At 43.9% G+C, this 27,935-nt stretch overlaps 1 protein-coding gene across 10 annotated transcripts; it reads right to left on the bottom strand.

The window, feature by feature from the left end:
- Positions 1-49: 49 nt before the first annotated feature.
- Positions 50-27,864, bottom strand: eps8a (epidermal growth factor receptor pathway substrate 8a). 10 transcript variants are annotated; one of them, XM_026362693.1, is made up of 22 exons: positions 27,652-27,864; positions 16,646-16,732; positions 14,436-14,503; positions 13,531-13,572; positions 12,660-12,727; positions 12,156-12,317; positions 11,918-12,067; positions 11,759-11,841; positions 11,543-11,679; positions 10,910-10,986; positions 10,163-10,289; positions 9,566-9,654; positions 9,409-9,483; positions 9,181-9,329; positions 8,580-8,763; positions 8,357-8,490; positions 7,500-7,611; positions 7,265-7,405; positions 6,068-6,296; positions 5,728-5,914; positions 5,504-5,636; positions 50-921 (listed from the first exon to the last, which is right to left on the bottom strand). In XM_026362693.1, the coding sequence occupies exons 2-22, from the start codon at positions 16,708-16,710 to the stop codon at positions 811-813; spliced, it is 2,523 nt and encodes an 840-aa protein (XP_026218478.1). In that variant the 5' UTR covers positions 16,711-16,732; positions 27,652-27,864; the 3' UTR covers positions 50-810. The 10 variants fall into 10 exon arrangements, with proteins under 10 accessions (XP_026218478.1, XP_026218477.1, XP_026218476.1 ...); XM_026362692.1 differs by having other exon boundaries at positions 50-918; positions 6,068-6,299; positions 27,652-27,863; XM_026362691.1 differs by having other exon boundaries at positions 6,068-6,299; positions 8,357-8,487; positions 27,652-27,863.
- Between the last annotated feature and the right edge of the window lie 71 nt (positions 27,865-27,935).

Raw genomic sequence — 27,935 nt, 5'->3', positions numbered from 1 at the left:
TCACTTCAGTGTTTGCATGAAACTACAGACGAAGCATCACGGACTCATGTCACAGAAACATCTTTGTGGTTTATTGTGCAAAAATGCAGATGAAATCTAATAAAATCAGCATCTCAATAAATCGGTTTGACTACATCTACGTGGCAGAGGGAGAGTAGGAGGCTCGTGGACGTCTAACGATAAGACGTCAGTAAATAAATGTGCTGTGAATATTGGCCAAACGCCTGAAAGGTACAATTTCCTACGACAATATATTCAACATTCACTTACAAACATCAGCCTAATCCTGAATCAGCTGCACAGTTTGTGCCACTCAGGTGTTTGTCTTCTTAAAAATGCCGAATGCCATTGATCCCTACAGCTATGTTAACAGGAACCAGATCTGAAGCCAAGTTTTCTGGTGAGCAGGAACTCACTAACGTTGATCTGATGGACTCGAGTGAATCGACACATGAGGGGCACAAAGAGTCGAGCGTTAATACTGAGAGGCTTCGCTTTGGAAAATGAGCTACTGAGCAGCTTGTCTTCACTTTCACAAACAGAACGTTCACATGAACTTCAGGCAAACATGGCAGAATATTCTGTGTGTGTTTAGTTCACTGAACTCTCCGAAGCTCGGTCGGCCGGCCGCCTTTGTCTGGGTTTTCTACGGGGACGAGCTGAGGAGTTCCTGCCTGCGTCGCATGATCTCCACAAACTCTGCGTGGTCGGCCGCTGCCTGAGGATCAAGAGTGTGAGAAAACTGGAGTTTGGGGGGGAAAGGAAAATCAACCCTAAGGAGGGAAACAGCCGGGAGAAGCCATGTGGAGCTCAGTGGGTGCTGCCTTCATCAAAAGACTCCACCCCTGAATCACAGGTGCTGGCTGCCAGTTTCTCCTGCCGCCTCCTCATGATCTCCTCGAGCTCAGAGCCTGAACTCTTCTGGAGAGAGAGCAGATAGACAAAGAAGAAGTCGAGGAAAACCGAGGAAAGAAAAAACATAAGAGGACGAGGAGGAGATAGAGCAAAAAACAAAAGTAGGAAACAGAGCAGAGAAGGAGACAAACAGCTGGTTAGAAATATATTTATCCAACGCACTCTGAAGCAGGGAGACTCTCACAGGGCTGCTGCCATGATCCACTCCCTCCCATGACTGTCGATACACCTACTGTTATTACACCTATTTTACTGTAATTTTACTGTTATTACACTTATTTTACTGTTATTTTACTGTTATTACACTTATTTTACTGATATTTTACTGTTATTACACTTATTTTACTGTTATTACACCTATTTTACTGTAATTTTACTGTTATTACACTTATTTTACTGTTATTTTACTGTTATTACACCTATTTTACTGATATTTTACTGTTATTACACTTATTTTACTGTTATTACACCTATTTTACTGTAATTTTACTGTTATTACACTTATTTTACTGTTATTACACCTATTTTACTATAATTTTACTGTTATTACACTTATTTTACTGATATTTTACTGTTATTCCACTTATTTTACTGTTATTTTACTGTTATTACACCTATTTTACTGATATTTTACTGTTATTACACTTATTTTACTGATATTTTACTGTTATTACATCTATTTTACTGTTATTTTACAGTTACCACTGCTGCTTGTTAGCATTAACAGCGCTACTCTACTGGTAGTAGTTAGTGCTTCTGTTCAGGCTGGATGAGCTGTACAAACATCTGTAACTGTTCGACCCACTCCAGCAGGCAGCAGGATTTTCCGCTGGGTAGAGTTTGAACTAACCTCTGAAGGTTGTCGACATATTAAACTTTAAGTTTTTTTAACATCTACGTTCCCATCACATACAGTATTGTTCAAAATAATAACTGTACGATGTGACCAACCAGAATAATCCAGGTTTTTAGTTTGTTTTTTATTGCTACATGTCAAACAAGTTACCAGTAGGTTCAGTAGATTCTCAGAAAACAAACAAGACCCAGCACTCATGAAATGCAGCTCTTAAGGCTGTGAAATTGGGCAATTAGGTGAAAGGGAGGGTGGGGTGGGGGGGGGGTTCAAAAAATAGTAGTGTCTGCCGTTGACTGTACAAATGTTTTTGTTTCTAGGATTTGTTGGTTTGGAACCAAGACTTTCCTTGTTTACTAGTGTGTTTGGGGTCATTGTCTTGTTGAAACAACCATTTCAAGTGCATGTTCTCTTCAGCATAAGGCAACATGACCTCTTCAAGTATTTTGACATATGCAAACTGATCCATGATCCCTTGTATGTGATAAATAGGCCCAACATGAGAAACAGGTCCATATCATGATGCTTCCACCACCATGCTTCACTGTCTTCACTGTGTACTGTGGCTTGAATTCAGAGTTTGGGGGTCGTCTCACAAACTGTCTTTGGCCATTGGACCCAAAAAAAAATAAAAAAATTTCCCTCATCAGTCCACAAAATAAGTGTTCCTCCATTTCTCTTTAGGCCAGTTGATGTGTTATTTGGCAAATTGGAACCTCTTCTGCACTTTATCCCTTTTTTTAACAGAGAGACTTTGTGGGGGATTCTTGAGAATAGATTAGCTTCACACAGACGTCTTCTAACTGTCACAGTACTTACAGGTAACTCCAGACTGTCTTTGATCATCCTGGAGCTGATCATTGGCTCAGCCTTCGCCATTCTGGTTATTCTTCGATCCATTTTGATGGTTGTCTTCCATTTTCATTTCATTTCATTTTTGCACCTCTTTATAGGTTTTCCCCTCTCCAATCAACTTTTTAATCAAAGTACACTGTTCTTCTGAACAATGTCTTGAACGATCCATTTTCCAGGCTTTTAAATGCATGTTCAACAAGTGCTGGCTTCATCCTTAAATAGGGGCCACCTGATGACCTTGATGACCTCACTGATTGAATGCCACACTGCTATTTTTTTAAAACATGACTGTACCTCCTCTAATCTGAAACCGGTTAAAAATATAGACTAGAACTAGTCACCACCTTTAGCTTGAATATAGAGGCTACACAATGAGAAATCAGGATTATTAGTACTAAAGGACAGTCCTCCGTTACACTCCACCACCGCTGGTCATTGCGGTCCCTCGAGAGTCTCCCCTTCACCTCCTTCTGCCTCTGAAGCGACTGAGCATCTCTTTAGTGATAATCTACTGAGCGTCTCTGCTGACTTTCCTCCTGGAAACCTGAAGATTTAATGAGTAAATCTTCAGGTCAGTCAGAGTCCGACAGCACCGGCTGCGTTTCTATGGCTGTTTATACACAGAGCTGGGTTTGTTAAACTTGACATCTTTAAAATATTTTATTGGATTTCTTTCAGGTACGTTCAGAACCTGGGAGAACCGTCGACTTCCAGCTTCTCACAGACTAAAACCACCTCCAGTTTCAGCTCTTTATATGAACTTCATATTAAACGCAGCCAGTGGCCTTAACCAGCCTCAGGAAGCCTCTGGTGACTGCCGCTGAGCTGTGAAGAGCGTGAGGAGGTAAATATCCACAGTGTGATTCAGGTTGCATGCTGGGTAACTGATGGTCTAGTAGGCCTTTCTAAAAACTGGTCTCACAAAGACCTGTTGGACTGATCTGCTGAGTTGGATCAGACTAAATCAAGTGTGAAAGTTAACCTGACTATATGAATACAGGGTGGCCAATCAGTTTGCAGAAAATACGTCAAGATTTTAATAAAAAAACTTAAATGTAAAATAAAGTTCAACAGAAATTTAACAAACTTCAAAGTGTGAGGTGAAATGTGATCAGACTTTCACAATTAAAGAGTAAAAACTAGATCAAATTAAATTAAACCAAAACGAGCTAGTACAGGAAAGAATCAAACCGTCTGCGTGTTGAGAAAACCTGATCATAGATTTAGTCACGTTAATGCAGAAACAGAGAAAATCGTAAAGAAATAAAACTAGAAATTCACAAATACATCAAATGTTAATTACTTAATGTTCACTGAATTCATTATTTATGTGCCGTTTTCATTTATTAAATTAATTATCTCAGAGGACTTTTGTGAAAAAAGACTAAATTCAACTTTGCTGACGTTTTGTGACACAGTTCAGTCACTTGGACTAAAATCTAAAAAATTAGCTAAATGCTAATCAAAACTAAGCTAACACAGGTCTCCATAGAGCCAGTGAAAAACCACCAGACCACGACCTGGTTTCTACTGGGTCGGGGATCAGATCATGATAGGAGAGGGTCAAAGGTCAACAGGAAGTGGAATGTTTGGGATCTGGTTCATTCCTGGAGTTTAAGGAGGACTTACTGAATTAAACAGCCACAGCAGGAAGACAAAGACTGGCGCTACCTTAAAACGCTGCTACACACAAAACGACCGAGTCTCGTTCTGACGGCCAGATTCTGGATTTCTAAGAAAAACTACCCCGAGTCGAGAACAGACGCTGCTGCTCACCACAGTTCAGTCCCAAACCAGGACCAACCAGTTCCAAAGTCATGGACAGGTGTTGGTCTGGACCACTTGGTTTCAAATTAAGGGAACTTCTTAGTCCCAAGTTCAGATCATCACATTGGAATCAGCTCGAGATGACACCAGTCTCTGTCCAAAGAACTGAGTCGTCGTGAGTTCTGAGCCTCTTCTCTGGCTTCAGTCCAGACTTCATTAATCAATATCTGATCTGGAGCTTCATCTCGTGCGTGTCTTAAGTGAAACACTGACTGTTCCCTTAAATCTGGCCAACAGACGGACGCTGTGAGCATCTTTCTTGGAGACGATACCTTAATGAGTGTGGTAACACAATCAGAAGATCAAAGGAGGGTCAGAAGAAAACCTGCAGGTGGAAACAGACACCACACACCAGACCTTGCCAGAGTTGGGAGACAAAAACCCTCAACAGACCTGCATCTTCCAGACACAAACATGCTGCAGCAAACAGGGACGAGACGCCGAGTGTTGGTTGTATCAGAGTCTGAGCAGCCGTCGTGTTTCAATCTGTGATTACTTCAGCTGCTAACAAGCTGTAATCAGTTTGTTGTGGAAAGCATCGGCCGATGAAACTAAATGAGGATGACAGACGACCAACACAGGACCACTGGTTCCTTCTTACAGTTGGTTCTTTGTTTGCAGACGATACCACTGAGCGGCGAGAAGACAAAGCAGCAGTGACATAAATGAAGAAGACGGCGACACAGTTTTATCTGAGGAGATTCTGTCTTTTAACTCTTCGTTACTGATCCGGATAAAATTCTTACTTTTATCACAGCGGTTGAAAATGTTCGTTTGAGCTCGTCTGTTTGCTGCAGCTCGTGTTTGTCTGAACCAAAGAGCTCGAAGCTCTGTGAGCTGCAGGACCTGAGCCAACTAATCCAGTTACTTCCTGGTTCACTGTGCTGCGTCTGACCTGACCCGCTGACCGTAAATCAATCATCTGAGAACTTTAGCATCAATCACTCAGAATCTGAGTTGAATTTGGAAACTAGTACTGATCACTGAAATCTCTCAGCTACTTATTATGGAGAAGAAGAAAGCAGCAGCTGCAGACTTTTAGGCATCACTCACCTCGAGCGCAGCCTTCTGCACCGTGACCTGACTGTAGACTCGAGCTCCGTCGTCAGGACAAACCGTCTTCAGCTCCTCTTTGTTGAGAGAAAAGAGCTGAGCCCCGGTCAGCACGCCGAGGCTGGTGATGGTGCTGCACACAGAAAACATGCTCACTGAGAGCGATCTGCTGATGTCACTTTATGTTTTCTACCTTAACACAGTAGCTGAAGCTGTCAACTCACACTGGGCTGAAGCCTTTGGCCTCCAACCAGGTTCTGACGTCCTCAGGTGAGGAGTCATAGGTGATGCTGATGGACGGCAGGTTGCTGTTGCTGCGGGGTGGAGCCGGGAGCTTCTTCTGAGCGCTGCGGCCCAAAGTCAGTCTGTGCATCAGCTCGTCCTGAACCTCCTCCATGTTCGATTTCCTGCCTGCAGCTCCAACAAACAACACACAGAGGAGGATCGTTTAGTTTTCTGCTTTAAGTGGAATCAAACAGCAGCACGTTTACCAGAACTTTCTGTCTCAAACAGACAGATGAAGGTGATCACAGACGAACGAAAATGTTTTGCCGTCGGACTCACGGGTTCCGGCTGCAGGTCTCTGGTGGTTCTGGTCCCTGATGGCGATGCTGCCGTTGTCGCTGGACGTGCTGCTGTTCTGGCGGCTGATCGTGCTGCTGCCGGCTTCTGCAGCCGGGGGAGGCAGCGGTGGCGTGGGGAGCCTGTTGGGGGCCGGAGGAGGCGGCGTGGGGGCCGGCGGCATCGGCGTTACTACAGGTTTACTGGGGATGTAGTCCGTCTTCGTAGTCTGCTTCTGAGGGACAGAAGAGGTTTTTCTTCTTAAAGAATTTCCAGCTGCACTGTAACTGAAGCTGAAATACATACAGCCAGGTCCATAAGTATTTGGACAGCTGCTGACTAAAGTGGGTCTGTCCACCTGTTGTTTACCTCGTTCAACTCTCCCAGTAGTTGCTGCCAACACAGAATCAAACAGAGGTGATGATGAGACGGGCCGACAGGTTTCATTCACATCAACACAAACTCACTGCAGGGAAATCTAAACCTGTGCCAGCAACCTAATACTGGACTAACCCAAACTAAACACACTAGAAAACCACTTAGAGGATCAGTCTGACAGCTCAGAACCGTCATCAGACGGCTCCTTTAAGATTCACAGCAAAGGGAAAAACTAGTGAACACACAAGCGTGGTCCTACCTTAAACAACTCAAACTCCCTCTTTGGCATCATAAGCTTCAATCATCAGAAATAAAACAGAAGGATGAGACCGTGGTGAAATGAAGCTGAACACATTAAAGTCTCTTTGTTTTTACACAGTTTCTTTGAACATTGTGTCATGACTGACATTTTGGATCAGTTTGCTGAATCAGCAATAACCAGCTCCCGTTTGCAGAGCGTCACCAACGTATAGACACTCATGGTTTTACTGCAGTACCGAGTAAAACCGAAACTGGTAGAAATATTCTAGAAGTCAAGGTCCTGCATTCAGTAAAAGTACAAGAGCATCAAAATATACATCAAGAACATCAACTAACCCTAAGTGAAAGTAGTCATGTAGATAATGTTTTAGACACGTGTGTCTGTAAGATCATCGTGTACGTGCAGGGTTGGTGGCAGATCTATAAAAATAAAATACTAATAAATGAAATACTTTTCATACACTGTGAAACACTTTGTTCTTTGATTCTAAATCATCACCAACTCAAGCTGTCAGTTCATTCAAAGTACCAGCACATTAAATAGAACCGGCTGCTGTCTACCTGGATGGTGTGGCTGTAGATGGGCTCTCCTCGGCCCGTGATGTCCACTGCTTTGGTGACCTCCAGGATGTTGTTGGGCACGTAGCCGGACGCCCCGGCACCATTGCGGACTTTCCACCACTGCTTCCTGTCATCAAGAACCTGGAGGAAGTGGCAGGGATTAGACAGCAGTTCCACACCTGAGATAACTTTCAAATAAAAAATGGACGTTAGGACGCAATTTAGGACAAATTACCTCGACCACCTCGTCTTTGAGGACAGACAGCTCCGTGTTGTTTCTTGCCACAAAGTCATATTTAGATTTGGCGAAAAGTTTAGCCGGACCTCTGCAGTCTCCATCGAAACCTCTGAAACAGGTCAACAATCTGATTTTTACAGAGTCACAGAAAGATCTAAATAAGATTTGAACCTATGTTAAAGGAGAAATGACAAATGTGAACATGTAATAACTAAATCAGGACTAAAAATAACATTTAGTTCAATTCCAGAATACAAACGACTGATTAATGCACAGGACTTATGTTTCCGCTGGTGTTTGTTCCTTCATTGATAACACTAAACTGGCTCAGTCACTAGCACGTGACCAAGTGAAATGTTTGTACTGGGGTTGAAGTCAGCTCAATATTAACACGAGGAAAACCGCAGCCGTGGAGAAGTGTCCCAACTTTATATCAGAGAGAAAAATGATAATTCAGCTTTAAGGTTTTCAGAGGTGAAATGAAAAGGACGACTGGGAGGAACTGAGGAGACATCAGTTTGTTCAGTTTGATTGTTTTATGCAGTTAGATATCAGACGGAGAATTAACAAAATCACCAGAGAAAAACCCAGAATGAGGCAGAAACAATATTCTAGTTAGAAAGAGCTTTAAGGAGGATGAAATGTGACGCGTTATTCACCAGAAGAAGCCATGCAGAAATAAATCCAGAGTTCAGAATCGAGTTTAAAAACGAGTTTTGACTCATTATGTGCAGACAAACTATTCCAAACCGTTATTTTACTTCTTCTGATTAATTATCAGAATTATTTATTTCTGACAGTAAAGCAAAGTGGGACCAGTTCTCCAGGGCGTTGTGATGCAACCTCCCAGTTACCGGTCGACATGGCGGCTGACAGCCTGTTTAAATGCAGCCATGGCCGTGTCCTGATCCAGGATCTGCATGCGTTTGTAGGTGGTGTTGGTGAAGGCGTACCCATCTGCAGGAGGGAACATCTGCACCGCCGACTGCTGCACAAACACAGGAAAGAAAAGAAGTCACTCCTCTTATTCTGCGATATTGAACGTGTGATGGTTCACATGTGAGCCTGGATCCTGACCTCCTGGGCCAGTCTGAGCTGCAGCTCGTCTTGTCTCTGGACCTCAGCGTTGGTAAGGCTCTCGGCCAGCTGGGTCAGCTCCTGTTCCCGACTCGCAGTCACCACTGGTAACGCAGGAGGCTCCCAGCCGTCACGAAACTTCAGCACGCAGGGAGCAAAGTAATGGTCCTTGGGCCACTCCAACCTGAAGACATGTCATACGTGACAGCGTTTCACACGTGTGAGCACATGAGATCAGACCCGTTGACTGACAGGTGTCTGCTGCTGCTCTCTCCAGATACTGGACTCTGTGCTTCAGGAGTCACACCGATGAGACTCTCAGACACTGGATTTAGTTTAAAACAATAGTTTTGGAGGATCTGAACACTTTGACCTTTGCTGACAGCAGAGTCTATGTTTCCTCATTGGTTAAATGCGTCTGAGGTGGAACAGGAGGCTGAACTCAGGAGAACTAAAGATCCTGTCCTGGACTGAAGAATATGTGGGAAACTTTTCTGTGCGTCAAAACAGAACATGTTCAACAGGAATCAGAAGATGAGCCCCGGTTGGTTCCTAGTCTTCACCAGCTGTACAAAAAACATCCTGTTGCTGCTCATCTCACCTGCACTTTGTCCACCCGTCTCCCAGAGTGACCCACAGGTGTCTCTCCTCAGCTGTTCCTGAGGAGTGGAGGAAGTCGATGGCCTCTCTGGTCAGCAGGGGAACCACGACGCTGCGAGCCAGATCCACGCTGCCCGACGCCTGGATCACCTGCAGGACGACGAGGAACAGAGTCAGGGTGTCAATTACTCAGTCTGTATGGTTCAAGTATTAAAGGGTTAACACCAACCATCCTGAGGGGGCTGAACAGGAAGTGAACCAGGTCCACAGCGCTGGGGTTCTGGATGTGGTCCTTCAGTTTCCCCTGCAGACCAGAGAACACACACTGTGACACAAAACAAACTCTTTCTTCCTGCGCCCAGACGATAATGCTGCGTTTACTGTACCAGCTGGTTGAAGGCGTGTTTGAACTTCTGCAGACAGTCGATGAACTCGTCCTCCCCCGGAGGTCTGGAGCGAAGAGTCAGGACCCCCTCTGCAGGACACAGACCAGCATTTAACAGAAATACATGATCTATTTCAGTATACGTTAAGTGACCGGGCAGAATACTAGAATACAGCTGCTGTGTGTATATATCTAATCACTGTGAGTAATGTGAAAAGGTCAGAGGTCGCCAGCACTTTTCCTATGTCAGCTGCAGAGCGTAGACTACATCCACATTAAGCTGCATTATCCTGGTGAAACCGAGCAGAACCAACAGTCCAGAATTAGACCCCCTTTGCTTGAACTGCATGTGACAGACTGGAGACCTGCTCATGGTCTAGTACTGAACATTTACATGATAACCGTCCACTAGGAGGCAGTTTGGATCCACAGCACATCAGCTGGGATCTGAACGCAGCGCCGCAGTACTTAAATACAGTACGACGTGTGACAGCTTTGAGCCACAGTTGACTTGATGCACAAATAACAATACTAAGATAAAGACTGGACTTCAGCATCCTGGTTCTGAGCACAGGGTAAAACCCGCGGCCGTCCTCACCTCCTGGACCTCTCTTTTTGCCTTTCTTGATCTTCTTCCTCTTGGAGAGCTCGGTAAAAGCCTCGGCAGCCTTTTGAAGTTTGGTGACGAAGAACTCGATGTCATCCAGGATGTGGTTCAGGATTTGCTGCAGAAATAAAACACGTTTCACTGTGATGAACCCTGAGAGCACATTTAGAGCTTTGAATGTTTCCTTCACCTTCAGTTCGTCCTTACACTGACATTTATTCAGGTAATGATTAAACTGAGCTAACAGAGCACAGGCAGTTTTCCCACGCTGCTCCTATTTCTTTATGTAAGCTGATTTCTCCTCTAAGCCTCCAAACTGGGATTACATTTAAATAAATGACATTCTTCAATCAGCTTAAATCTTTTATCTATTGTCCCGTGACCCTGAACGCCCTCGAGTTTAAACACAGGCTGCAGCTGCTCTCAGATCAGCAAACCGCTCCGCAGACAGGTCAGACAGTCAACGTGTCTACAGATGCTGAGCTTTTGGAGAGAGCTGCTGCGTTAACGCGGTTTCATTGTCAAAGTGAGGCGAGGCGTTCGGAGTCAGTACAGAGTGTGGGTCAAATGTGAAGACTAGCTGCAGTGATTGTGTGATCAGTGGTGAGTAATGTGATCTGAACTTCCTGTAGCACGTCATTTGGTACCTGCTGCACTTGTGTAACCTGAATATGTGGCACGAAGCTTCACCTTACGGCCGTGAACCAGCACAAACCCACGTATTTTTGACGGACTCACCACGTCTCGGTCCACTCTGGCTGCCGTCATCTCCACCGGCCCGTCCTCTTCTGTCGTCTGTCTCTGCTTCTCATCTGCTAAAAGAAAAACAACACGAACAACACTTTGTTACTTCCACAACTTCCTGTTCTCTTAAACAAAATGTGGCACTTACATCTGAAGACCGACTGAACTTTTTGTACCCAACTGTCACTCTGGACAAAAGAACAGGGAAGTCTGTCGGTGTCTTACCATCATGAACTCACACGTACGTTATTCTATTCATAGACACTGGTTTTTCAACCAGATTATGTGACACAAGCTTTCAAAGAGTTCAATTCTGCATGAAATTCTAAACTGTGAGGGCCGTCAGTTATTAGCAGTTTCAGTTCTCAAATGTCCCATCATGGTTGTTCTCTGTGGCCGCACCACTGATAAATACTAACCTGAGGAGCAGATCAGTAACCAGATGACCTGCTCTCAAAGCATGGAGCCCACATTTTAACTGGACACTATGCTCACTCTGAAGTCTCTTTGGATAAAAGACTAAATGTTAATGTAAATGTCTCGAAAGCTTTTCTATGATTTATCAACTTCACGATTTACAGGTCAAACTGAACCACCACAGATGTTCCAGCTGTTCCCACCACTCACGGTCTTGCTGCTCACTGGTCCAGGCCGACCAGGCCGCCGCTCGGCTCTTTACGTCCACCTGAGCGGACGACGCCGGGGGTTCAGGGGCGGGAGCTGCTGGGGGAGGGGGGATGACCCCGTCACTCTTCAGGATCATCCTGCAGGCAAACGGACAGGTAGATCAGCCAATCAGGTGGTAGAGTGACAAAATCTGTTTTTACTAAGAAGAGTTATTACTTCAGAGTCTCTGGTCGCTTCTTCACTTTGCCTCCTTTGGCGTCGGTCATGGCACTGTCTATGTCTGCGTGGACCAGAGTGGCCTGATCGAGAAGCGGGCTCAGGTCAAGCATTTTAAAAAGATAAATGTCCAGACTAAAAACGATCCGATGAGGTTACCTTGATGTCATCACACTGGAACAGGTGGAGGTCTGGCTTAGTCTGACCCGACTCTTTACACACCAGAGCCAGGATGGAGTCGTAGCTGCAGGCGTTGGTCACAGCCTGACAGTGCTGGATGGTCCCGATGGGGAAGTTCTCCAACTCGTTCTGAAACCACAAGTCAGGACAGGTGGCAGGTAAACGTCAATGTCCCACTAAAGAGAAGTGTCGTTTAACCAGCTCGCGCGTGTCTCACCTTCGTCTCCTGGTCGATGAGGCTGACACTTTTCTCCTCCACCTGCAGCAGCATCTCCTGAGTCCAGACTTTCCCTTTAGCGTCCAGCAGACGAAGACGTCTGATCCCATCGTCCACGGTGATCATCCCGTCTTTACGGTCCAACACAAATGTGGTCAGATGCTGATCACAACACAACAGTTCCAGACAAATGAAAACCAGAAACCCGACAGAGAAAATAACAGATTCAGCGTCCAAGGAGATTCTTCACAAGTCGGATTTGAATGATTCACTTCTTTATGAAGTACTGTTCACTAACTTCAGTACTTCCAAATTAAAAATTAAAAACCAGGATTTTACAATTACTACTCAAAAAGCAGGATTAGCACTTCACTCAGCTCAACTTTGAAAATGTTTCAGTAGCTTTTCTAGAATATTTTTTCCATTGTACAGTATTTATGACAGGATATTTATGAGCAGAGCGTACACGTACTAACCACTGGTTATGTTAAAAGCCTTTCTCACCTCCACCTGGTACTGCGACGTGTCCGTCAGGCTGTTGATGCTGGTTTTGGTGTAATGTTTCCTTTGTTCTGACAGAAAGAGAATCTGTGTGAAAACCTTTTCCCTCTTCAGTCCTCGTTTTACTGTCATCTCGTTTTATGAGGGTTAGTGTGAGCAGCCCATCCAGGATGTCAGGAATACTTTATACTAATTTAAATCCATCTCTTAAAGGTCCCTGTCTGAGATGTCTTATGAGGAAAAGAGCATCGGCTGCTTCCTGGAGGGAACTGATCACATCTGACATTTCACAGGGATAAAAACGGTGAACACCAACATAAAGGGAACAAACTAAGCAGCTTCTCTCTTAATCTAAGTCGACAGAAAAAGAGATTCTGTAAAACCTAAACCTGAGCTTACACAAGTTGTTTGAAAGTCCAACAGGAATTATTGAACTTGAGCAGTTCAGCTGCGTATTCTGCTTCTATTTGAGGAGTAAAACAAACAGTGAGAAGGTCCTTTAGCAGCTACAACAAGATGAACGATTCCAAATGTCCATTTAAAAAGGTTCCTGCACTCAGATGAAGACATTTAAAATAACCTGTATCTCATTGGGTCTTTTTACAAAAATGGAATTTCGATCGTTTTATACAAGTCCCTTCCTTCACCATGATACAAGTTATAACAGTCACCTGACACTTCTTTAAGATGATTATTCGAGTGCTCGTACGAACACTTAGCTCAGGGAAACTTTACTTACAACGACACAGACGGAGAAAAGAATGAAACGAGAAGTTCATAATTGCATTTTAATTTCTGCTGGACTTTCCAAACTTAAAAAGCAGTGGACTGAAGGTTAAAGGATAAAAAAGGTTCAGAATTTATTTTAACTTACTGAAACTTTGGTTCCATTTGTCCAAGGAAAGATTAAAGTGACCTACGTGATTAAACCAAGGGATTATTCTATAGTGATGTGTGTTGAGGGGGTTAAATGGAGACAGTGGTTCAACGTATCTGCAGCTTTAGTTTTGTCCTGCACACATGAACTTTGTAAATCAGTTCGAGCAGCAAATGTACAACATGCATCTCACACACACACACACACACACACAGGTTGGAACATATTGGACTTAGAAGTTAAGGCTGCGTTCACATCAGGGTCATTATCATCATTAATAATCATCATTAACAAACATTCTGTTGCGATGTGAAAGGAGACTTAATGTTCATTTATTCTATGTGTTGGTCAAACCACAAACAACGTTTTCACACACGGGGTCTTATTTCTGACACATGATGAGGTATTAAACAATATTTAACCAATGTCCTGTTTCCTGGATGATTAAACCGCAGGTCAGGTTACACACGACAGGAAATGACATTTGATTAACTGACAGTTATTCTTATCGCCTACCACACAAACCTCATTTATCTTTAATACTTCAGAAATCTAGGTTTGTTTTTCCTCCCTGAAAACAGCAAATCTCATAACGGAACCCAACAGGATGTGTTTGGGTTTGAAAAGTACAGAAATAAGACCACAGTTATTTCAAGCAGTAAAACTTTAACACACTCGTCTCACTTTGACTTTTCTTTTTCTGTTTGGAAGATGAGCGAAGGAAATAGATTTCATCTGATCCTGTTCACGTGGACACAGGAGACGTGTGAGGACAGAGGACACACATCTCTGCTTTCAAAATGTGTTTCCTAACATCTCTGAACATGCAGAACCTCCTACAGAACAACTTTACAGTGAATGACACCATGAACATTTCTAACAATAAAAACCAGGAGACTCACCGTACAGAGCTTTGGCACTGGACTTGGCTTTGTTTTTAGGAGGCTCAGGAGAGTGAGAGCCATGGCCGCTGAGAGAGAGACGTACAGACAGGGTTAGAGGAACAGAGGAACAGAGGAACAGAGGAACCGGACGTCTGCACACTTCACATCATGACTTACGTTTCTACTGACGTGGAACAGGGAACGTCGGGAGTCTTATGTTCAACTTTATTAACTAAACTAAGGAGAAACAAACTTTCAGATTTGATTTATTCTCCTAATATCAGACCGGGAAATATATTCTTTTGTAATATTACTTTTGTTTCTAAATATTTCAACCTTATTCTTTTATGTCACACTCCAGAGTTTAACATTTAGACAAAGTGGCAGGAGATCATTTCATTTCTTATCTTCTGTTGTACAGTTTATTTTTGAGACGAGGGGTTTCATCCGTTTTATTTCAGTTATGTCTTAATAGCGGCTGTAATTTGTAGTTTTGTGTTGTCCGGACCATTAATCCAGTTTTTATGAACCCTCCCTGCTGAGCTGACCTCAGACCAGCGTTAGGATGTTTCCTGTGAAGTGACCTGGAGGTCAGGTCAAAGTTCAAATGACTCGGAGCAGGAAGTGATTACACACCTGCATTTTCTTGAGATAAAGATCTGGCTCATGTTTGATGCGGAGAGCCTTCTGGATCAGGTCCTGGTCTCCATTCTGGTCCACTGACCTCATTGTTTGCAGCCTGCGGCCACGTTGACTTTGTGAAATCCGCACAGGCGACTGAATAAGTGGATCAATTAGTACCCAAGAGGTCAAGTTTCACTGGGTCACTGTGTCCAGGTCCTGTTCTCTGCTTTTCCTGAGAAGAACGTGTTGGACACAGAGGCTCAAACCCAGACTGACGCACTGACCAACATGTGTGGAAACGTTACAGGCTTTAAGTGAAACTTCACTTTCAGTTTTCATTAAAAATTTATGAAACGGAGCTGCAACAACATTTATTCTGTGGTTGGATCAGTAAAAAGCAGCTGAGCGTTCGACTTCTTCCAACTGACAAAGACGCTGGACCAACCCTGAAATAAATGGATGTCAAACACTAACACATTCAACGTCTGCTCCGTGGATTTACCAAACCTCGTCCCACTATCACAGTATTTATCCTGTTAGATTCCCATCCTGTTTTTGAGTTTGATTAATTATTTAAAAAGTCTTCATTCGTACGTTTAAGGGTTTTAAGTGTGTGTCTTTGAATTAACTTTAAACTAATTTCAGCATTTTAACATTTAATGTGACGTCAGTTAGAAAAGGACCAAGTGAAATATGGAGTTAAATGTCAAAAATAAAAAGACTGCTCTCTGTGAGAGAGGGTAAAACCAGCTTATTTTCCGAATCATAACGTCCTGATCCTTTTTCTGTCGATCAGCTAATCGATGAACTGATGGATTGTTCCTGCTCTGTCAGTGTAACTACATTTAGTGTTGATCGTTTCCATCTTTCATCTTTCAACACAGAGGCTGTATACAGAAAGGGACAGAGTAGACTCTACTTCCTGAGGAAGCTCAGGTCCTTTAATGTGTGCAACAAGATGCTGCAGATCTTCTACCAGTCTGTTGTAGCCAGTGTGATATTCTTTGCTGTCGTCTGCTGGGGCAGCAGCATCAGAGCCAGCGACACTAAGAAACTGAATAAGCTGATCAGGAAAGCTGGCTCTGTGCTGGGGGCTTCTCTGGAACCTTTAGAGCAGGTGGTGGAGAGGAGGATGCTGCACAAACTGCTGAGCATCATGGAGAACAGCTCACATCCTCTCCACAGCCTGCTTATCACACAGCGGAGCAGTTTTAGTCAGAGACTTCTCCAGCTCCGCTGTGACAAGGAACGGTTCAGGAAGTCATTTGTGCCAACAGCCACCAGCCTATACAATGACTCCCTGACAGAGAGTCAGTGTCCACGCTGTTGGTTTAACAATGTGTAACTTAGTCACTTTACATTCAAGTCCTACTGTGTGTTTAGTTGGTATTACTGTCTATTCTCTGTGTCATTCTTGTACTGTGTCTCGTGTATTGTTGTGTAGATTATGTTACGCAATGTTAAAATGTTTTTCTGTGTAATGTTTGCTGCAACACCAAAATTTCCCCTTGGGGATCAATAAAGTATCTATCTATCTATCTATCTATCTATCTATCTATCAATCAAACTGTGCTGTATGTGCACAAACATGGTGAAATACTGACTTGACGTGTGAGCTGTAGGAGCCGAAGATCCCAGAGGCCAGAACTGGAGTCTCGTATCCGTTCATCCTGCTTCAGCGGAACAGTCAACTGGAAAAAACACAGACACATTTATTTATTCCAACACTGACACAGAAACACAAGCTAATGTCTGTTCCCGCTCTCCTAAGATGAAAAGTGACTAAAGATGTTCAGAACCATCAGTTCCTGCTGCTGGTCGGCACTCTCTGGACTAAGAGGCCTCCTCAGCTACAATGCTGCCGCTGACGTTACACCAAGCAAACAGGCTCTGTGTCAGCTTAGGAAATTCAGAAGCACAAGTAGGTTAATTAGTTATTTGTGCCAGTAGAGGTCAATTTTTAGATCAATACTTAAGTTTGAAAAATGCGCCGACATGTAAAAGACAGAAAATCGTCAACATCCCTGTGAATTTACAGCAGGGAGCTCAGTTCATCTTCAGCTCAGCACATTAGGAGCTGGAATCAGGACGTCAGCGAAACCTCCGGCTAAATATTATCAGCAGGACTTCGTCCTCAGAGAACAGAAACAGGACAAAGTTCACCCCCAGCTCTGCCTCTCATTAACAAATCATTAAAACCTTGATGCGGAGCAGCAGGGACATGGCCCATCCAGGCTGAAATTAAAAAGAGATCCACACAAAAGAGGCTGCGGCTGATTTACGAGCAGAGCCAGAGTCCGTGTGTGTGTGAGCTCGTGAACGTACAGTGCAGCCACCACGTGTGATTACTTTTCCCAGGACTCCATCTTTTATTCAGACTCCATGTTGGTTCCTGTGTCCATAACAACAAGACTGCAGGAATATCTGCTCCGGGAGAGACTGGAGACCTGTGAGGCCATGATCAGGAACAAATGAGCCCAGAGAGAGGGTCTGAGCCCAAATGGTTCGACTCAAGTATCCACGAAAGAAGACAGATTCACATTTTTAATAACTGAGCTGGTCGAGTTCGAACACCAGTTACCTGGTCAGGAATCAGAGATTCACTGCAAACACACAGGATTTGATCTGGATCCTGAAAAGACTGATTCCCAAACTGAACAGTCTCCTCACGTCGCTGGAAACCGAAGTTTATTCTGCAGGTCATTAAAATCAGCTTTTGTTAAAATAAAGAGAGGTCAAAGGTCAAACTGATAGCCCAGGTTTGTTCCTTTAATAAGACATTAATCAAGTAATTGATTGATTGATTAACAGCTCGTTGCTCTCTGACAGCAAACAGAATAGAAAAAAGATATAGAAAAAGAAAATGTTAAACTTCAGCGTGAACCAGGCGCCAAGTAAAGACCAGGTCTGAAGACCAGAACCCCAACACCTGAGGAGACTCCTGAGATCAGGAGCTGTCTGAGATCACAGCCCCAGCATCGCTTGGAGTTTCCAAATTTAAATCTACAGTTCTGTGAACGATTTCACTTCTCATCATCTCTGGAGCCGAAACCGTCCAGTGGGAATCTGTGAAAGACACGCCAGTTGCCGTGACGCCACTAAACAGCTGATTGGTAACACACACAGAGACGTCTCCATAGTTACCAGACCGTGACCATCTGCAGCGAGTTCACGCCGACTTCAGATCGGGACTTTTCCTGTGTTGACCGGCAATCTGACGTAGCTCAGAGTCAACACTGCAGCAGAGGACTTTCTGTTCACGCCTGTCACACGTATGTAGGAGCAGCCACTGAATAAACGTCACCGTTCCACTTCAAATAACCTCGTTCACACACAAAATCAGAAAAGTTGTGTCACTGCTGAATCCATAAACAGCAGCAACATACGAGTCAACAGAACAACTTTCATTTACACAAGACAGTGAAGTGGCTGGTTAGTGTAGTGGTAACATCACCACCTCCCATGTGGGAGACCAGGGTTCAATCCCAGACAGAAAAAAGACAGTGGCCTACCGCCCCTCCAGTAGGGGTTCTTAGGCAAGACCTCCTCACGCTCACCCTGCCTACCATTGTACTGATATATGCAAGTATGTAAGGATAAAAGCGTCTGCTAAATGACTGAAATGTAAATGTAAAGACAGACGGAGTGTGGAGCAACGTCGCTGTGAGTCCGAAAACCAGGAAATAAATAGATTAAATTTAAATAACTCACTGGTGATTCTAATTATATATAGATAGTATATGTAATATACTACATACTACTACACACTATAGTAGTAGAATAACATACTACACACTATAGTAGTAGAATAACATACTACACACTATAGTAGTAGAATAACGTACTACAGTAGTGGTAGAATAACGTACTACAGTAGTAGAATAACATACTACAGTAGTAGAATAACATACTACAGTAGTAGAATAACATACTACAGTAGTAGAATAACGTACTACACACTATAGAAACAGTTTTTTACTCCTGGCCTCCAGACTTTTAAAACAATAAGAGGTTTCGTCTGCGACGATGATCTTACTGGACAAAAAGTCTAAATATCAAACTTCCTGTTGTCACTGATCTTTGCTGCAATGATCGTGTGGATTAACGTCGAGGAACCAGTTCCCTTCACAAATGATCTTTGTCTTTATCTAAAAGCTTCAGAACAGGAGAAATGGGCCGAAAGCTTCTGCCCCTCGTTAGATCCTGTAACATTTACAGCAGCTTGTGATTTTAATGTTGGAGCTTTGTTGTTGATTTTACACAGATTTTAAAAAGGAACCACCTCTTTTACCTTTTTTAGGACGTTATGATTCCTACATGTACCAAACAGAACCCACGTGACCACAACCACCGCTGGACGTACAGTATGTTAGAGAGGAGAAGGTCGACGGGACAAAGTCAGTGAGGGTCAGTCGGGCAGGTTTGGGGTTTTCAGATTTAAAATCATCTGTGAAACCACAGGAACAGAACAACAATCGGATCAGTGGCTGCTGAACGTCTGTTTGCTGTTATTAAACTAAAATCACTGTTAAAGTCTAACTGCTGTTCAAACACACAGTTAATCAGTCACCGACCCGCTCACCTTCTAATCAGGAAGCAGCGCTGCAGTTGACTCCTGTTGAATCCACTAAATCTACTGATCCAAACACTGGAATCAACTCACAGCTTCAAAATTCTGCGTAACTTTACTTTAACAAAGACGTAGTTCACAGGGACGAACTACGGGGATCAGTCATTGGTTGTTTCCATTCACAGCTCACTCCTGCTTCTGGCTGCTGATTGGTCAAGTGAAGGTGCTGCTGAGCAACATGTTAGTGACTCACCTGATGGAGTCGTTAGTGTCTAAAGACAAAAAAGGCACTGAATCTGGCAACAGCAGCAACCTGCAGGGTGAAGGTCATGTGACCGACCGTCGCTTCATGAGCAGCGCAGATAAAGAGCTGCTCAGGTAACAATCTGCTTTATTGAACAGGAGCATCAGGTGTGAATCAGATGAATATGATCACAACTAATAAAACACGGATCACAGTACGCTGCACAAAACAGAGCACCTGCAGCAAGTAAAGAGGATTAGTAAGAAGATTTAGACTGAGGCTAATCCAGGACCTGCTGCTCCCAGCCAGGGATACTGGAATACAACCAGTAGGACGGGATACAACCAGTAGGACGGGATACTGGGATACAACCAGTAGGACGGGATACTGGGATACAACCAGTAGGACGGGATACTGGGATACAACCAGTAGGACGGGATACTGGGATACAACCAGTAGGACTGCTCCACGATCACAGGTGTTCCTAATATTCTGACCCCTGACCTGTGTAGATGGACAAAACGGTAAACACACAACGCTCAACACCTGAACCTGTCAGAGTGCAGCACACCAAAACCCAAACCCAGCACAAACCAGATCAGTCAGGAACCAACCAACGTGCACGTCTCCATTCTACTTCCTGTATTTGACATCGTGCAGACATCCGTCAGGAGGCTCCAGAACATCCTGAGCAGAAACCATCTGATTTACTTTGTGTTACACATCTGGATACGTGGATGGAACCTTCTGGAACTGGATCAGAGACCAGTAGAGCTGCTGGACTGCAGAGGTTTCAGGTTTAAAAGTTTCTTGGTGGAGGTTAGTTCACATGATGAAGTGGACTCTGTGTTACAGCTCTGCTCTGATTCCCGTGTAATGGTGTGAGCTCGGGGATAACGAGCGATGAGACGTGTGGATTGATTCTCAGCTGGATCGAGGCCGCGCGATTCTGCTGGGAGCTCATTCTCATTATCTCACTGTAACCTAGATCCTGATGAACTTCACAGAGGCAGAGCCTGGTGCTCGTCTGCAAGAACCCAACCCTGCTCAATTACAGCTAAAAATCTAAAGTACAGTGGGAAGAGAAAGTATGTTCTGCTTTAATTTGTCATAAACATGATCTGATCTTCATCTAAGTCAAAGTATGAACAAATAGAATGTGACTAAAATAATAACACAGACGTTCTGATCTTTCATGTCGTTATTGAGAACAACCATAAAAAACCTCACAGAGCAAGTGAAAAAGTATGTGAACCCTGTGCAGGAGGAATTTTAGTCCATTCTTCCTGCAGAACTGCTTTAGCTCTGTCATAGCTCTTCAAGTTGTTCTATAGCATCTCTATTGGGTGGAGGTCTGGACTCTGACTCTAGAAGGTGGATTTAGTTTTTCTGAAGCCATTCTGTTGTGTGTTTTGGATCATTGTCCTGTAGCATCACCCAACTTCTACAGACTCTCAGCTGATGAACAGACATTCTTACATTATCCTGATCATTTTTGAAACACTTGGGAATTCATCTTCTGCTTGTTCAATGTTTCACCTGCTGTAGACTCATGAACACAGATGTTAGCCAGTTTGCAATGATGCCTTCGAATCTTTATCTGTCTCTTTGGTTGTTTCTTTATCTCACTGATGAGTGTTCGTTGTGCTGTTGGGGTCCTTTTGACTGGTCGCCCACTTCTTGGTGGAGTAGCCACAGTCCCCGAGTGTCTCCATTTGTAGATTGTTTAACTGTAGACCGGTGAGTTTCTAATCTCAAGTCTTTGACTTCACTTTTTAACCTTTCCAGCTTTATACAAATCAACAATTCTTGACCGTAGATCCTCTGAAAGCTCCTTTTGGTGAGGCATGGTTCACATAAATCTATTCTACTTGTGCGGAGTAAACAGTTGAAGTGGTTTTTGTCAGTCGAAGTAGCTCTAGCCCACTAACTAATAGTAACTACCTCATTTTCTTAAAAGTCCAGGTTGCTCACACTTGTCTTTTTGAGGTCATTAATTCCAAGGTTCACATACTTTTTCCACCAGCTGTGAGGTTTTTATGGTTGTTCTCAATAAAGAAACGAAAGATCTGAGTTTCTTTGTGTTATTATTTTAGTCACACCATATTTGTTAATACTCTGACTTAGATTAAGATCAAATCACATTTTCTGACAAATTAATGCAGAAAATCATGAAATTCCAAAACTATACTATACTATATTATACTATTTTCTGCCACATAAAGAGAAGCAGAATCTCTCTTTTAGACAAAGTCATTTGTTAAGTGAAAAAAACATTAAGTTTTAACTTGATATGAAATTGAATTAACTGGAGAAGTTATTGGGTCACGTTAGGTCTATAGAACGTTCATGATGTAGTTCAGAACACAAGGTATGTCACGAGAACCATCCACAGACAGAACCCAGCTTGTGTTCTGGTAACTTATCACCACTACCTCTTACAGTCACATTCAGATGTGACTCTGGTGCTGTTTGGGCCCATTTCGACCCTTTAATAATCCCTCAAGTCACGCACAAACCCTGAGTTGACAACATCGAGGTGACATCAACCAGATGTTTCCCCTCTTTAAGTGGAGCCAACAGGGTTGATCATCTATTCTGGAATATCAGCACCACAAAGTGCCACGAGGTCCGTTACAACTGATCCCAGTTTGATTTCCCCAGATTACACACTGGGTTTCATCACCTCTGGCTGTGATAAATCCTTAGTATTGACTTTAATCCTGCAGCTCCGGTCACAGATTCAGCTTCCTGTCAGCGACGGGGCAACTCTGGGAACTCTGTTAGTCACCACATTCTCCACCTGCCTCCACCCAACCGCGTGAATGTTATGTTCCCAGATTTCATTAACTTCTACTGCAGATTCATTTCAGCAGTTCTAAACTGTCTGGGATCCATTTGTCTTGGATTCTGGACATTCACGCAGAACAATGAGGGAAACACCTACATGAGGATCGTGTTCACTTGCTGGTGTCACGTTCTCAAACGTGACGTAATGATGCCGAGGCTGCAGCCGTCTGATCAGCGACACGTACAGAAACATGCTAAAAGCAGCAGGTGCTGGTCGGGAATTACAACACATGCAGCCACCGTGAAGCCCGAGTTTACCACAGCAAAACTAGAAAGAACCTCAGAGGTCGACTTGTCTCGGTCCACACAGAGGAAACACACAGAGCCTACCTGGCCGTACAGTCCACAGGTGTTTCAGTCATAAACCTGCTCGGACTCCACAGTGTCTGATGAGCCGTGCAGCGACAGATTACTGGGGATCCAGGTCTGTTCAGGTCCAGGATTTGCTGCAGCAGCTTGTTCACCACTTTAAGCCACTAATTGATGACTCGTTATGGACAGGTGGGGGGGGGGGGGGGGGGGGGTGGGGTTGTGCTCTAGCTCACAGGTGGCAGAGAAAACACAGACACAACCTAAAGCTCCAGGACCTGGATCAGCCAAAACATTAAAACCAGGTGACAACATGTGACGTGAGTAACAGCGATCGGGGGCGGGGCACACGAGGCAAGAGGTGGTCAGAACCAGACTGTGCCGGTCTCCTACAGAACCAAAGGAGAGTCCAAGATCCAAGGAGGCTGCTGGAAGAGGAACCGAAGGTATAACCGAGCAGCTCGACAACGTGACATTTCCATGGGTGGAGCCCGGTGGAGCCTGGCAGAGCCCCACCCTGAACACCTCCCTGTTCGGACCTGAGGGACGAGTTTGACATGGTCAGAGCGCTCGGTTAAAAAACAACTGATGAGCTGTTGATCTACTGGAGGCATCAGAATAAGATTAAATTAAAGTACTTTCTATTGATTATTTCTATGTACTTTTAATGCAGGGAGTATTACTGCAGTGTGGTATTAGTACCTCACAGCAACAGTTGCTCTGTCCATCAACACATGAGCTCCGTCACTGTTGATGTTGAATCAGTGAACTGAAGCAACGACACTAAAGAGTAAATAAAGTCTGTTTCTTCTCCGCCTGAAACTCGACTCCAGAAAAACGTGGCAGCTCCAGTTTCTAGTTTCTATCCCACAATCCCGCAGCGCCTCCTTCAAAAGATCACAGCAACACCTGGCAGGTACGGTTACATCACCCCGTCGTCACGGTGACCGGTGTCACACACAAACAACAGGAGCTCCCAGGAGATGCCCGGAAACGGTCAGAAGCACGAGTCGCAGCTCTGCTAACAATCCTCAGACGGCAACGGCAACAGCTGCAGCCAGAGCAACAGACCAATGACAGCAACTGTAACAGGGCAACACTCAGAGTCCGGCAACAGCAACAGCAACAGCTGCCCTGAATCAGATGAGGCCAACGCTGCTGTTAAAATTAATATTCTACTGTCCAACAAGTAGTAGTAGTAGCTGTAGAAGTAGTAGAAGTAGCAGTAGTAGTAGTAGTTGTACTACATTTACATTGACATTTAGTGATTTATCACACACTTTTATCCAAAGTGAGGAACAAGGCAAAAAAAATCAAGGAGAAAAAATATTAAAGCAAAGTGCTGTTAAAGAAGAGTTTCTGTTTCAAGATGTGAGCAGAAAAGTTTTTTTTTTGAAGTGCAAAGGAAGATGATGAAGAGTTCTGTTTTCAGCAGTTTTTTAAAGATTGCAGGTGAGGTGGCTGAGCATGCAGAGATAGGCAGTAGTAGTAGTAGCTGTCGTAGTTGTAGTGGAAGTAGTAGTGGTAGTAGTAGTAGTAGTAGTGGTAGTAGTAGATCACTGATACAACATTTTAAACCTAAATTCTAGGTTAAAAAACTAAATGCTAAAGAAAAAGTTCTAAAGTTTCATTTGGAAATTTTGAGCTGAAACTTTTCAAAACGTTTGACGAGATTGTACCGTTCTTTAGTTGTGTAAAGCTGCTTTGTGACAATGTAAATTGTAAAAAGCGCTCTACAAATAAAATTGAATTGAATTGAATTGAATTGAATTGAATTTTTACTATTTTAAAACCAGGATCTGTGTTTTTCCTTCAGTTCACTTCACTCACTAAAGAAGAATCAAACCCTGGGAGCTGGGAAACATCCAGAAATAGTCTGGGTCGCCCCTCAGGACGACGACAGCTGGAAAACAGACCCAGGACCAGCTGTGGACTTTAATCCTCTGCTATCTGACTCTAGCAGGAAACTCTTAAAATGGGACGAAGCAACAGAAAAACAGCAGCGATTACACAACACAACCGACTCGGCTCAAAGGTCCTTTGAGAGTTTTTTTAAGGACCCGACGACCTTTGACTCCACATTTTAAAAAAACACTACACAGGTAGAACTGAAGATGCTCAGGAAGATTTGTCTTCAGCTAGAGTCCAAAAGTCCCTTTAGAATACCACGTTTTATAAACAGTGGTCATTTTGTCTCTTTGTAGTGTCTCTCACAGGTCATTTTGTCTCTTTGTAGTGTCTCTCACAGACAGTCTCTTGTTGTGGTCATTTTGTCTCTTTGTAGTGTCTCTCACAGGTCTTTTTGTCTCTTTGTAGTGTCTCTCACAGGTCATTTTGTCTCTTTGTAGTGTCTCTCACAGGTCATTTTGTCTCTTTGTAGTGTCTCTCACAGGTCATTTTGTCTCTTTGTAGTGTCTCTCACAGGTCATTTTGTCTCTTTGTAGTGTCTCTCACAGACAGTCTCTTGTTGTGGTCATTTTGTCTCTTTGTAGTGTCTCTCACAGACAGTCTCTTGTTGTGGTCATTTTGTCTCTTTGTAGTGTCTCTCACAGGTCATTTTGTCTCTTTGTAGTGTCTCTCACAGGTCATTTTGTCTCTTTGTAGTGTCTCTCACAGGTCATTTTGTCTCTTTGTAGTGTCTCTCACAGGTCATTTTGTCTCTTTGTAGTGTCTCTCACAGACAGTCTCTTGTTGTGGTCATTTTGTCTCTTTGTAGTGTCTCTCACAGGTCATTTTGTCTCTTTGTAGTGTCTCTCACAGGTCATTTTGTCTCTCTGTAGTGTCTCTCACAGGTCATTTTGTCTCTTTGTAGTGTCTCTCACAGGTCATTTTGTCTCTTTGTAGTGTCTCTCACAGGTCATTTTGTCTCTTTGTAGTGTCTCTCACAGGTCATTTTGTCTCTTTGTAGTGTCTCTCACAGGTCATTTTGTCTCTTTGTAGTGTCTCTCACAGACAGTCTCTTGTTGTGGTCATTTTGTCTCTTTGTAGTGTCTCTCACAGGTCATTTTGTCTCTTTGTAGTGTCTCTCACAGACAGTCTCTTGTTGTGGTCATTTTGTCTCTTTGTAGTGTCTCTCACAGGTCATTTTGTCTCTTTGTAGTGTCTCTCACAGACAGTCTCTTGTTGTGGTCATTTTGTCTCTTTGTAGTGTCTCTCACAGGTCATTTTGTCTCTTTGTAGTGTCTCTCACAGGTCTTTTTGTCTCTTTCTAGTGTCTCTCACAGGTCATTTTGTCTCTTTGTAGTGTCTCTCACAGACAGTCTCTTGTTGTGGTCATTTTGTCTCTTTGTAGTGTCTCTCACAGGTCATTTTGTCTCTTTGTAGTGTCTCTCACAGGTCTTTTTGTCTCTTTGTAGTGTCTCTCACAGGTCTTTTTGTTTCTTTGTAGTGTCTCTCACAGGTCTTTTTGACTCTTTGTAGTGTCTCTCACAGGTCTTTTTGTCTCTTTGTAGTGTCTCTCACAGGTCATTTTGTCTCTTTGTAGTGTCTCTCACAGGTCTTTTTGACTCTTTGTAGTGTCTCTCACAGGTCTTTTTGTCTCTTTGTAGTGTCTCTCACAGGTCATTTTGTCTCTTTGTAGTGTCTCTCACAGGTCTTTTTGTCTCTTTGTAGTGTCTCTCACAGGTCATTTTGTCTCTTTGTAGTGTCTCTTTTCTCACAAACTGAGCTGTCGAACATTTCTCTAACCACCATTAAAAGGAATTTCTGAGGACACCAGTTACCTGGAGACGTCACAGGAGGAAACCAATGAGCGGCCGCCTGTTCTCACCTGGAACCTCCCGAACTTAAATTGAACACTAAACAATGGTGGTTCTCAGCTTTTAGGGAACAAAACGCTGCTGGTTTCAAGCTGACAGCTGAAGGAACCGAGCTGAGATAATACGGCTCAGACCTTCCGTTAACCCCGACTAGAACAATAAGAAGCCGCCTTATCTTCCCTGGCAACCAGCAAACACTAATAAATCCAGGTATTTCTGTTCCAGTGATAAAGTGCTGCTGCCTTCAACCTTCATCTTCCCTCATTAAACACACTGCAGCACATTCCAACGAGCATTATGGCAGCTGAACGTAAATGTAGGCAGTGAACGGAACCCAACTAGAATTCCGACGATTTCAAATTCACTTCTTATTAACACCAATAAAAATGGAAGAATAGACTTCATCTGTTGTCGAAAGCTGTGTCGGCTGCTGTTGTGAACTTCGGCATAGACCTCATCCATGTTTAGGTAGTTAATGTGGAATGAATTCATTCATAGATCTTGGTTTTAGTTCAGTTCTCAGTACGATGCTCCGTTCAGAAAACGTTAGAAATAACACGAGGGTAGTAACTAAAGTTAAGAAGTACATGGACATACTAACTTTGTCGTCTAATACACTTGTGCCGAAACAACAAGGCGGCTGTGGGCCTCGGTTCCGTTTAGTAATAATAGTAATAGTTCTGTGATAACGAGTGAAAATGAGCACAGGTGTATTAAATCTCGTTTTTCCAACGCGGTCTGGTTCGAGTCCCGGTTGGACGCTACTGACCGCAGTTTGCTCTGACAGTTTCTGTTCGGGTTGGTTCCGGTTCGACGGACGCAGCAGATGATGGAAGACACTCGTTGAACCGACCGAGCCGCCGCCGGATTCACGGTTACCTGCAGGTGTGAACGGCGTCAGGGATCCGAGGACCAGAACGACATGGCACAGGAAGAACCGCGGCTCTCTCCGCTCCTGCCGGGACTTTACCGGCTCCTCTGGACTCTGGAAATCCCACAAGCTGCAGTGAGGTTCGGGTCCCGAGGTTCGGGTCCCGGAGCCGTTTCTGATGCGACTCCAGCAAAACTACGCTCGACTGTGAAGGAGGAGGGAGAGCTGCTCCCGGAGTGCGGGCTGGCAGGCAGTCCGGCCCCGTGGACACGCCCACCCGGCGGTGACGTCA

This window comes from Anabas testudineus, chromosome 23, assembly GCF_900324465.2.
Source record: "Anabas testudineus chromosome 23, fAnaTes1.2, whole genome shotgun sequence".
Taxonomy (NCBI): Eukaryota; Metazoa; Chordata; class Actinopteri; order Anabantiformes; family Anabantidae; genus Anabas; species Anabas testudineus.
Note: the sequence above shows the minus strand (reverse complement) of the source record. Positions and strands in the feature narration are given on the sequence as shown.

What these genes read in the sequence shown, in the direction of transcription:
- eps8a (XM_026362688.1), bottom strand. Translation starts at nt 16,710, where the DNA reads ATGAACGGATACGAGACTCCAGTTCTGGCCTCTGGGATCTTCGGCTCC. An exon ending in TCTACAGCCACACCATCCAG is followed by an intron (nt 6,300 to 7,264) that starts GTAGACAGCAGC and finishes TCTGTCCCTCAG; the next exon opens with AAGCAGACTACGAAGACGGA. An exon ending in GAGACCTGCAGCCGGAACCC is followed by an intron (nt 5,915 to 6,067) that starts GTGAGTCCGACG and finishes TTGGAGCTGCAG; the next exon opens with GCAGGAAATCGAACATGGAG.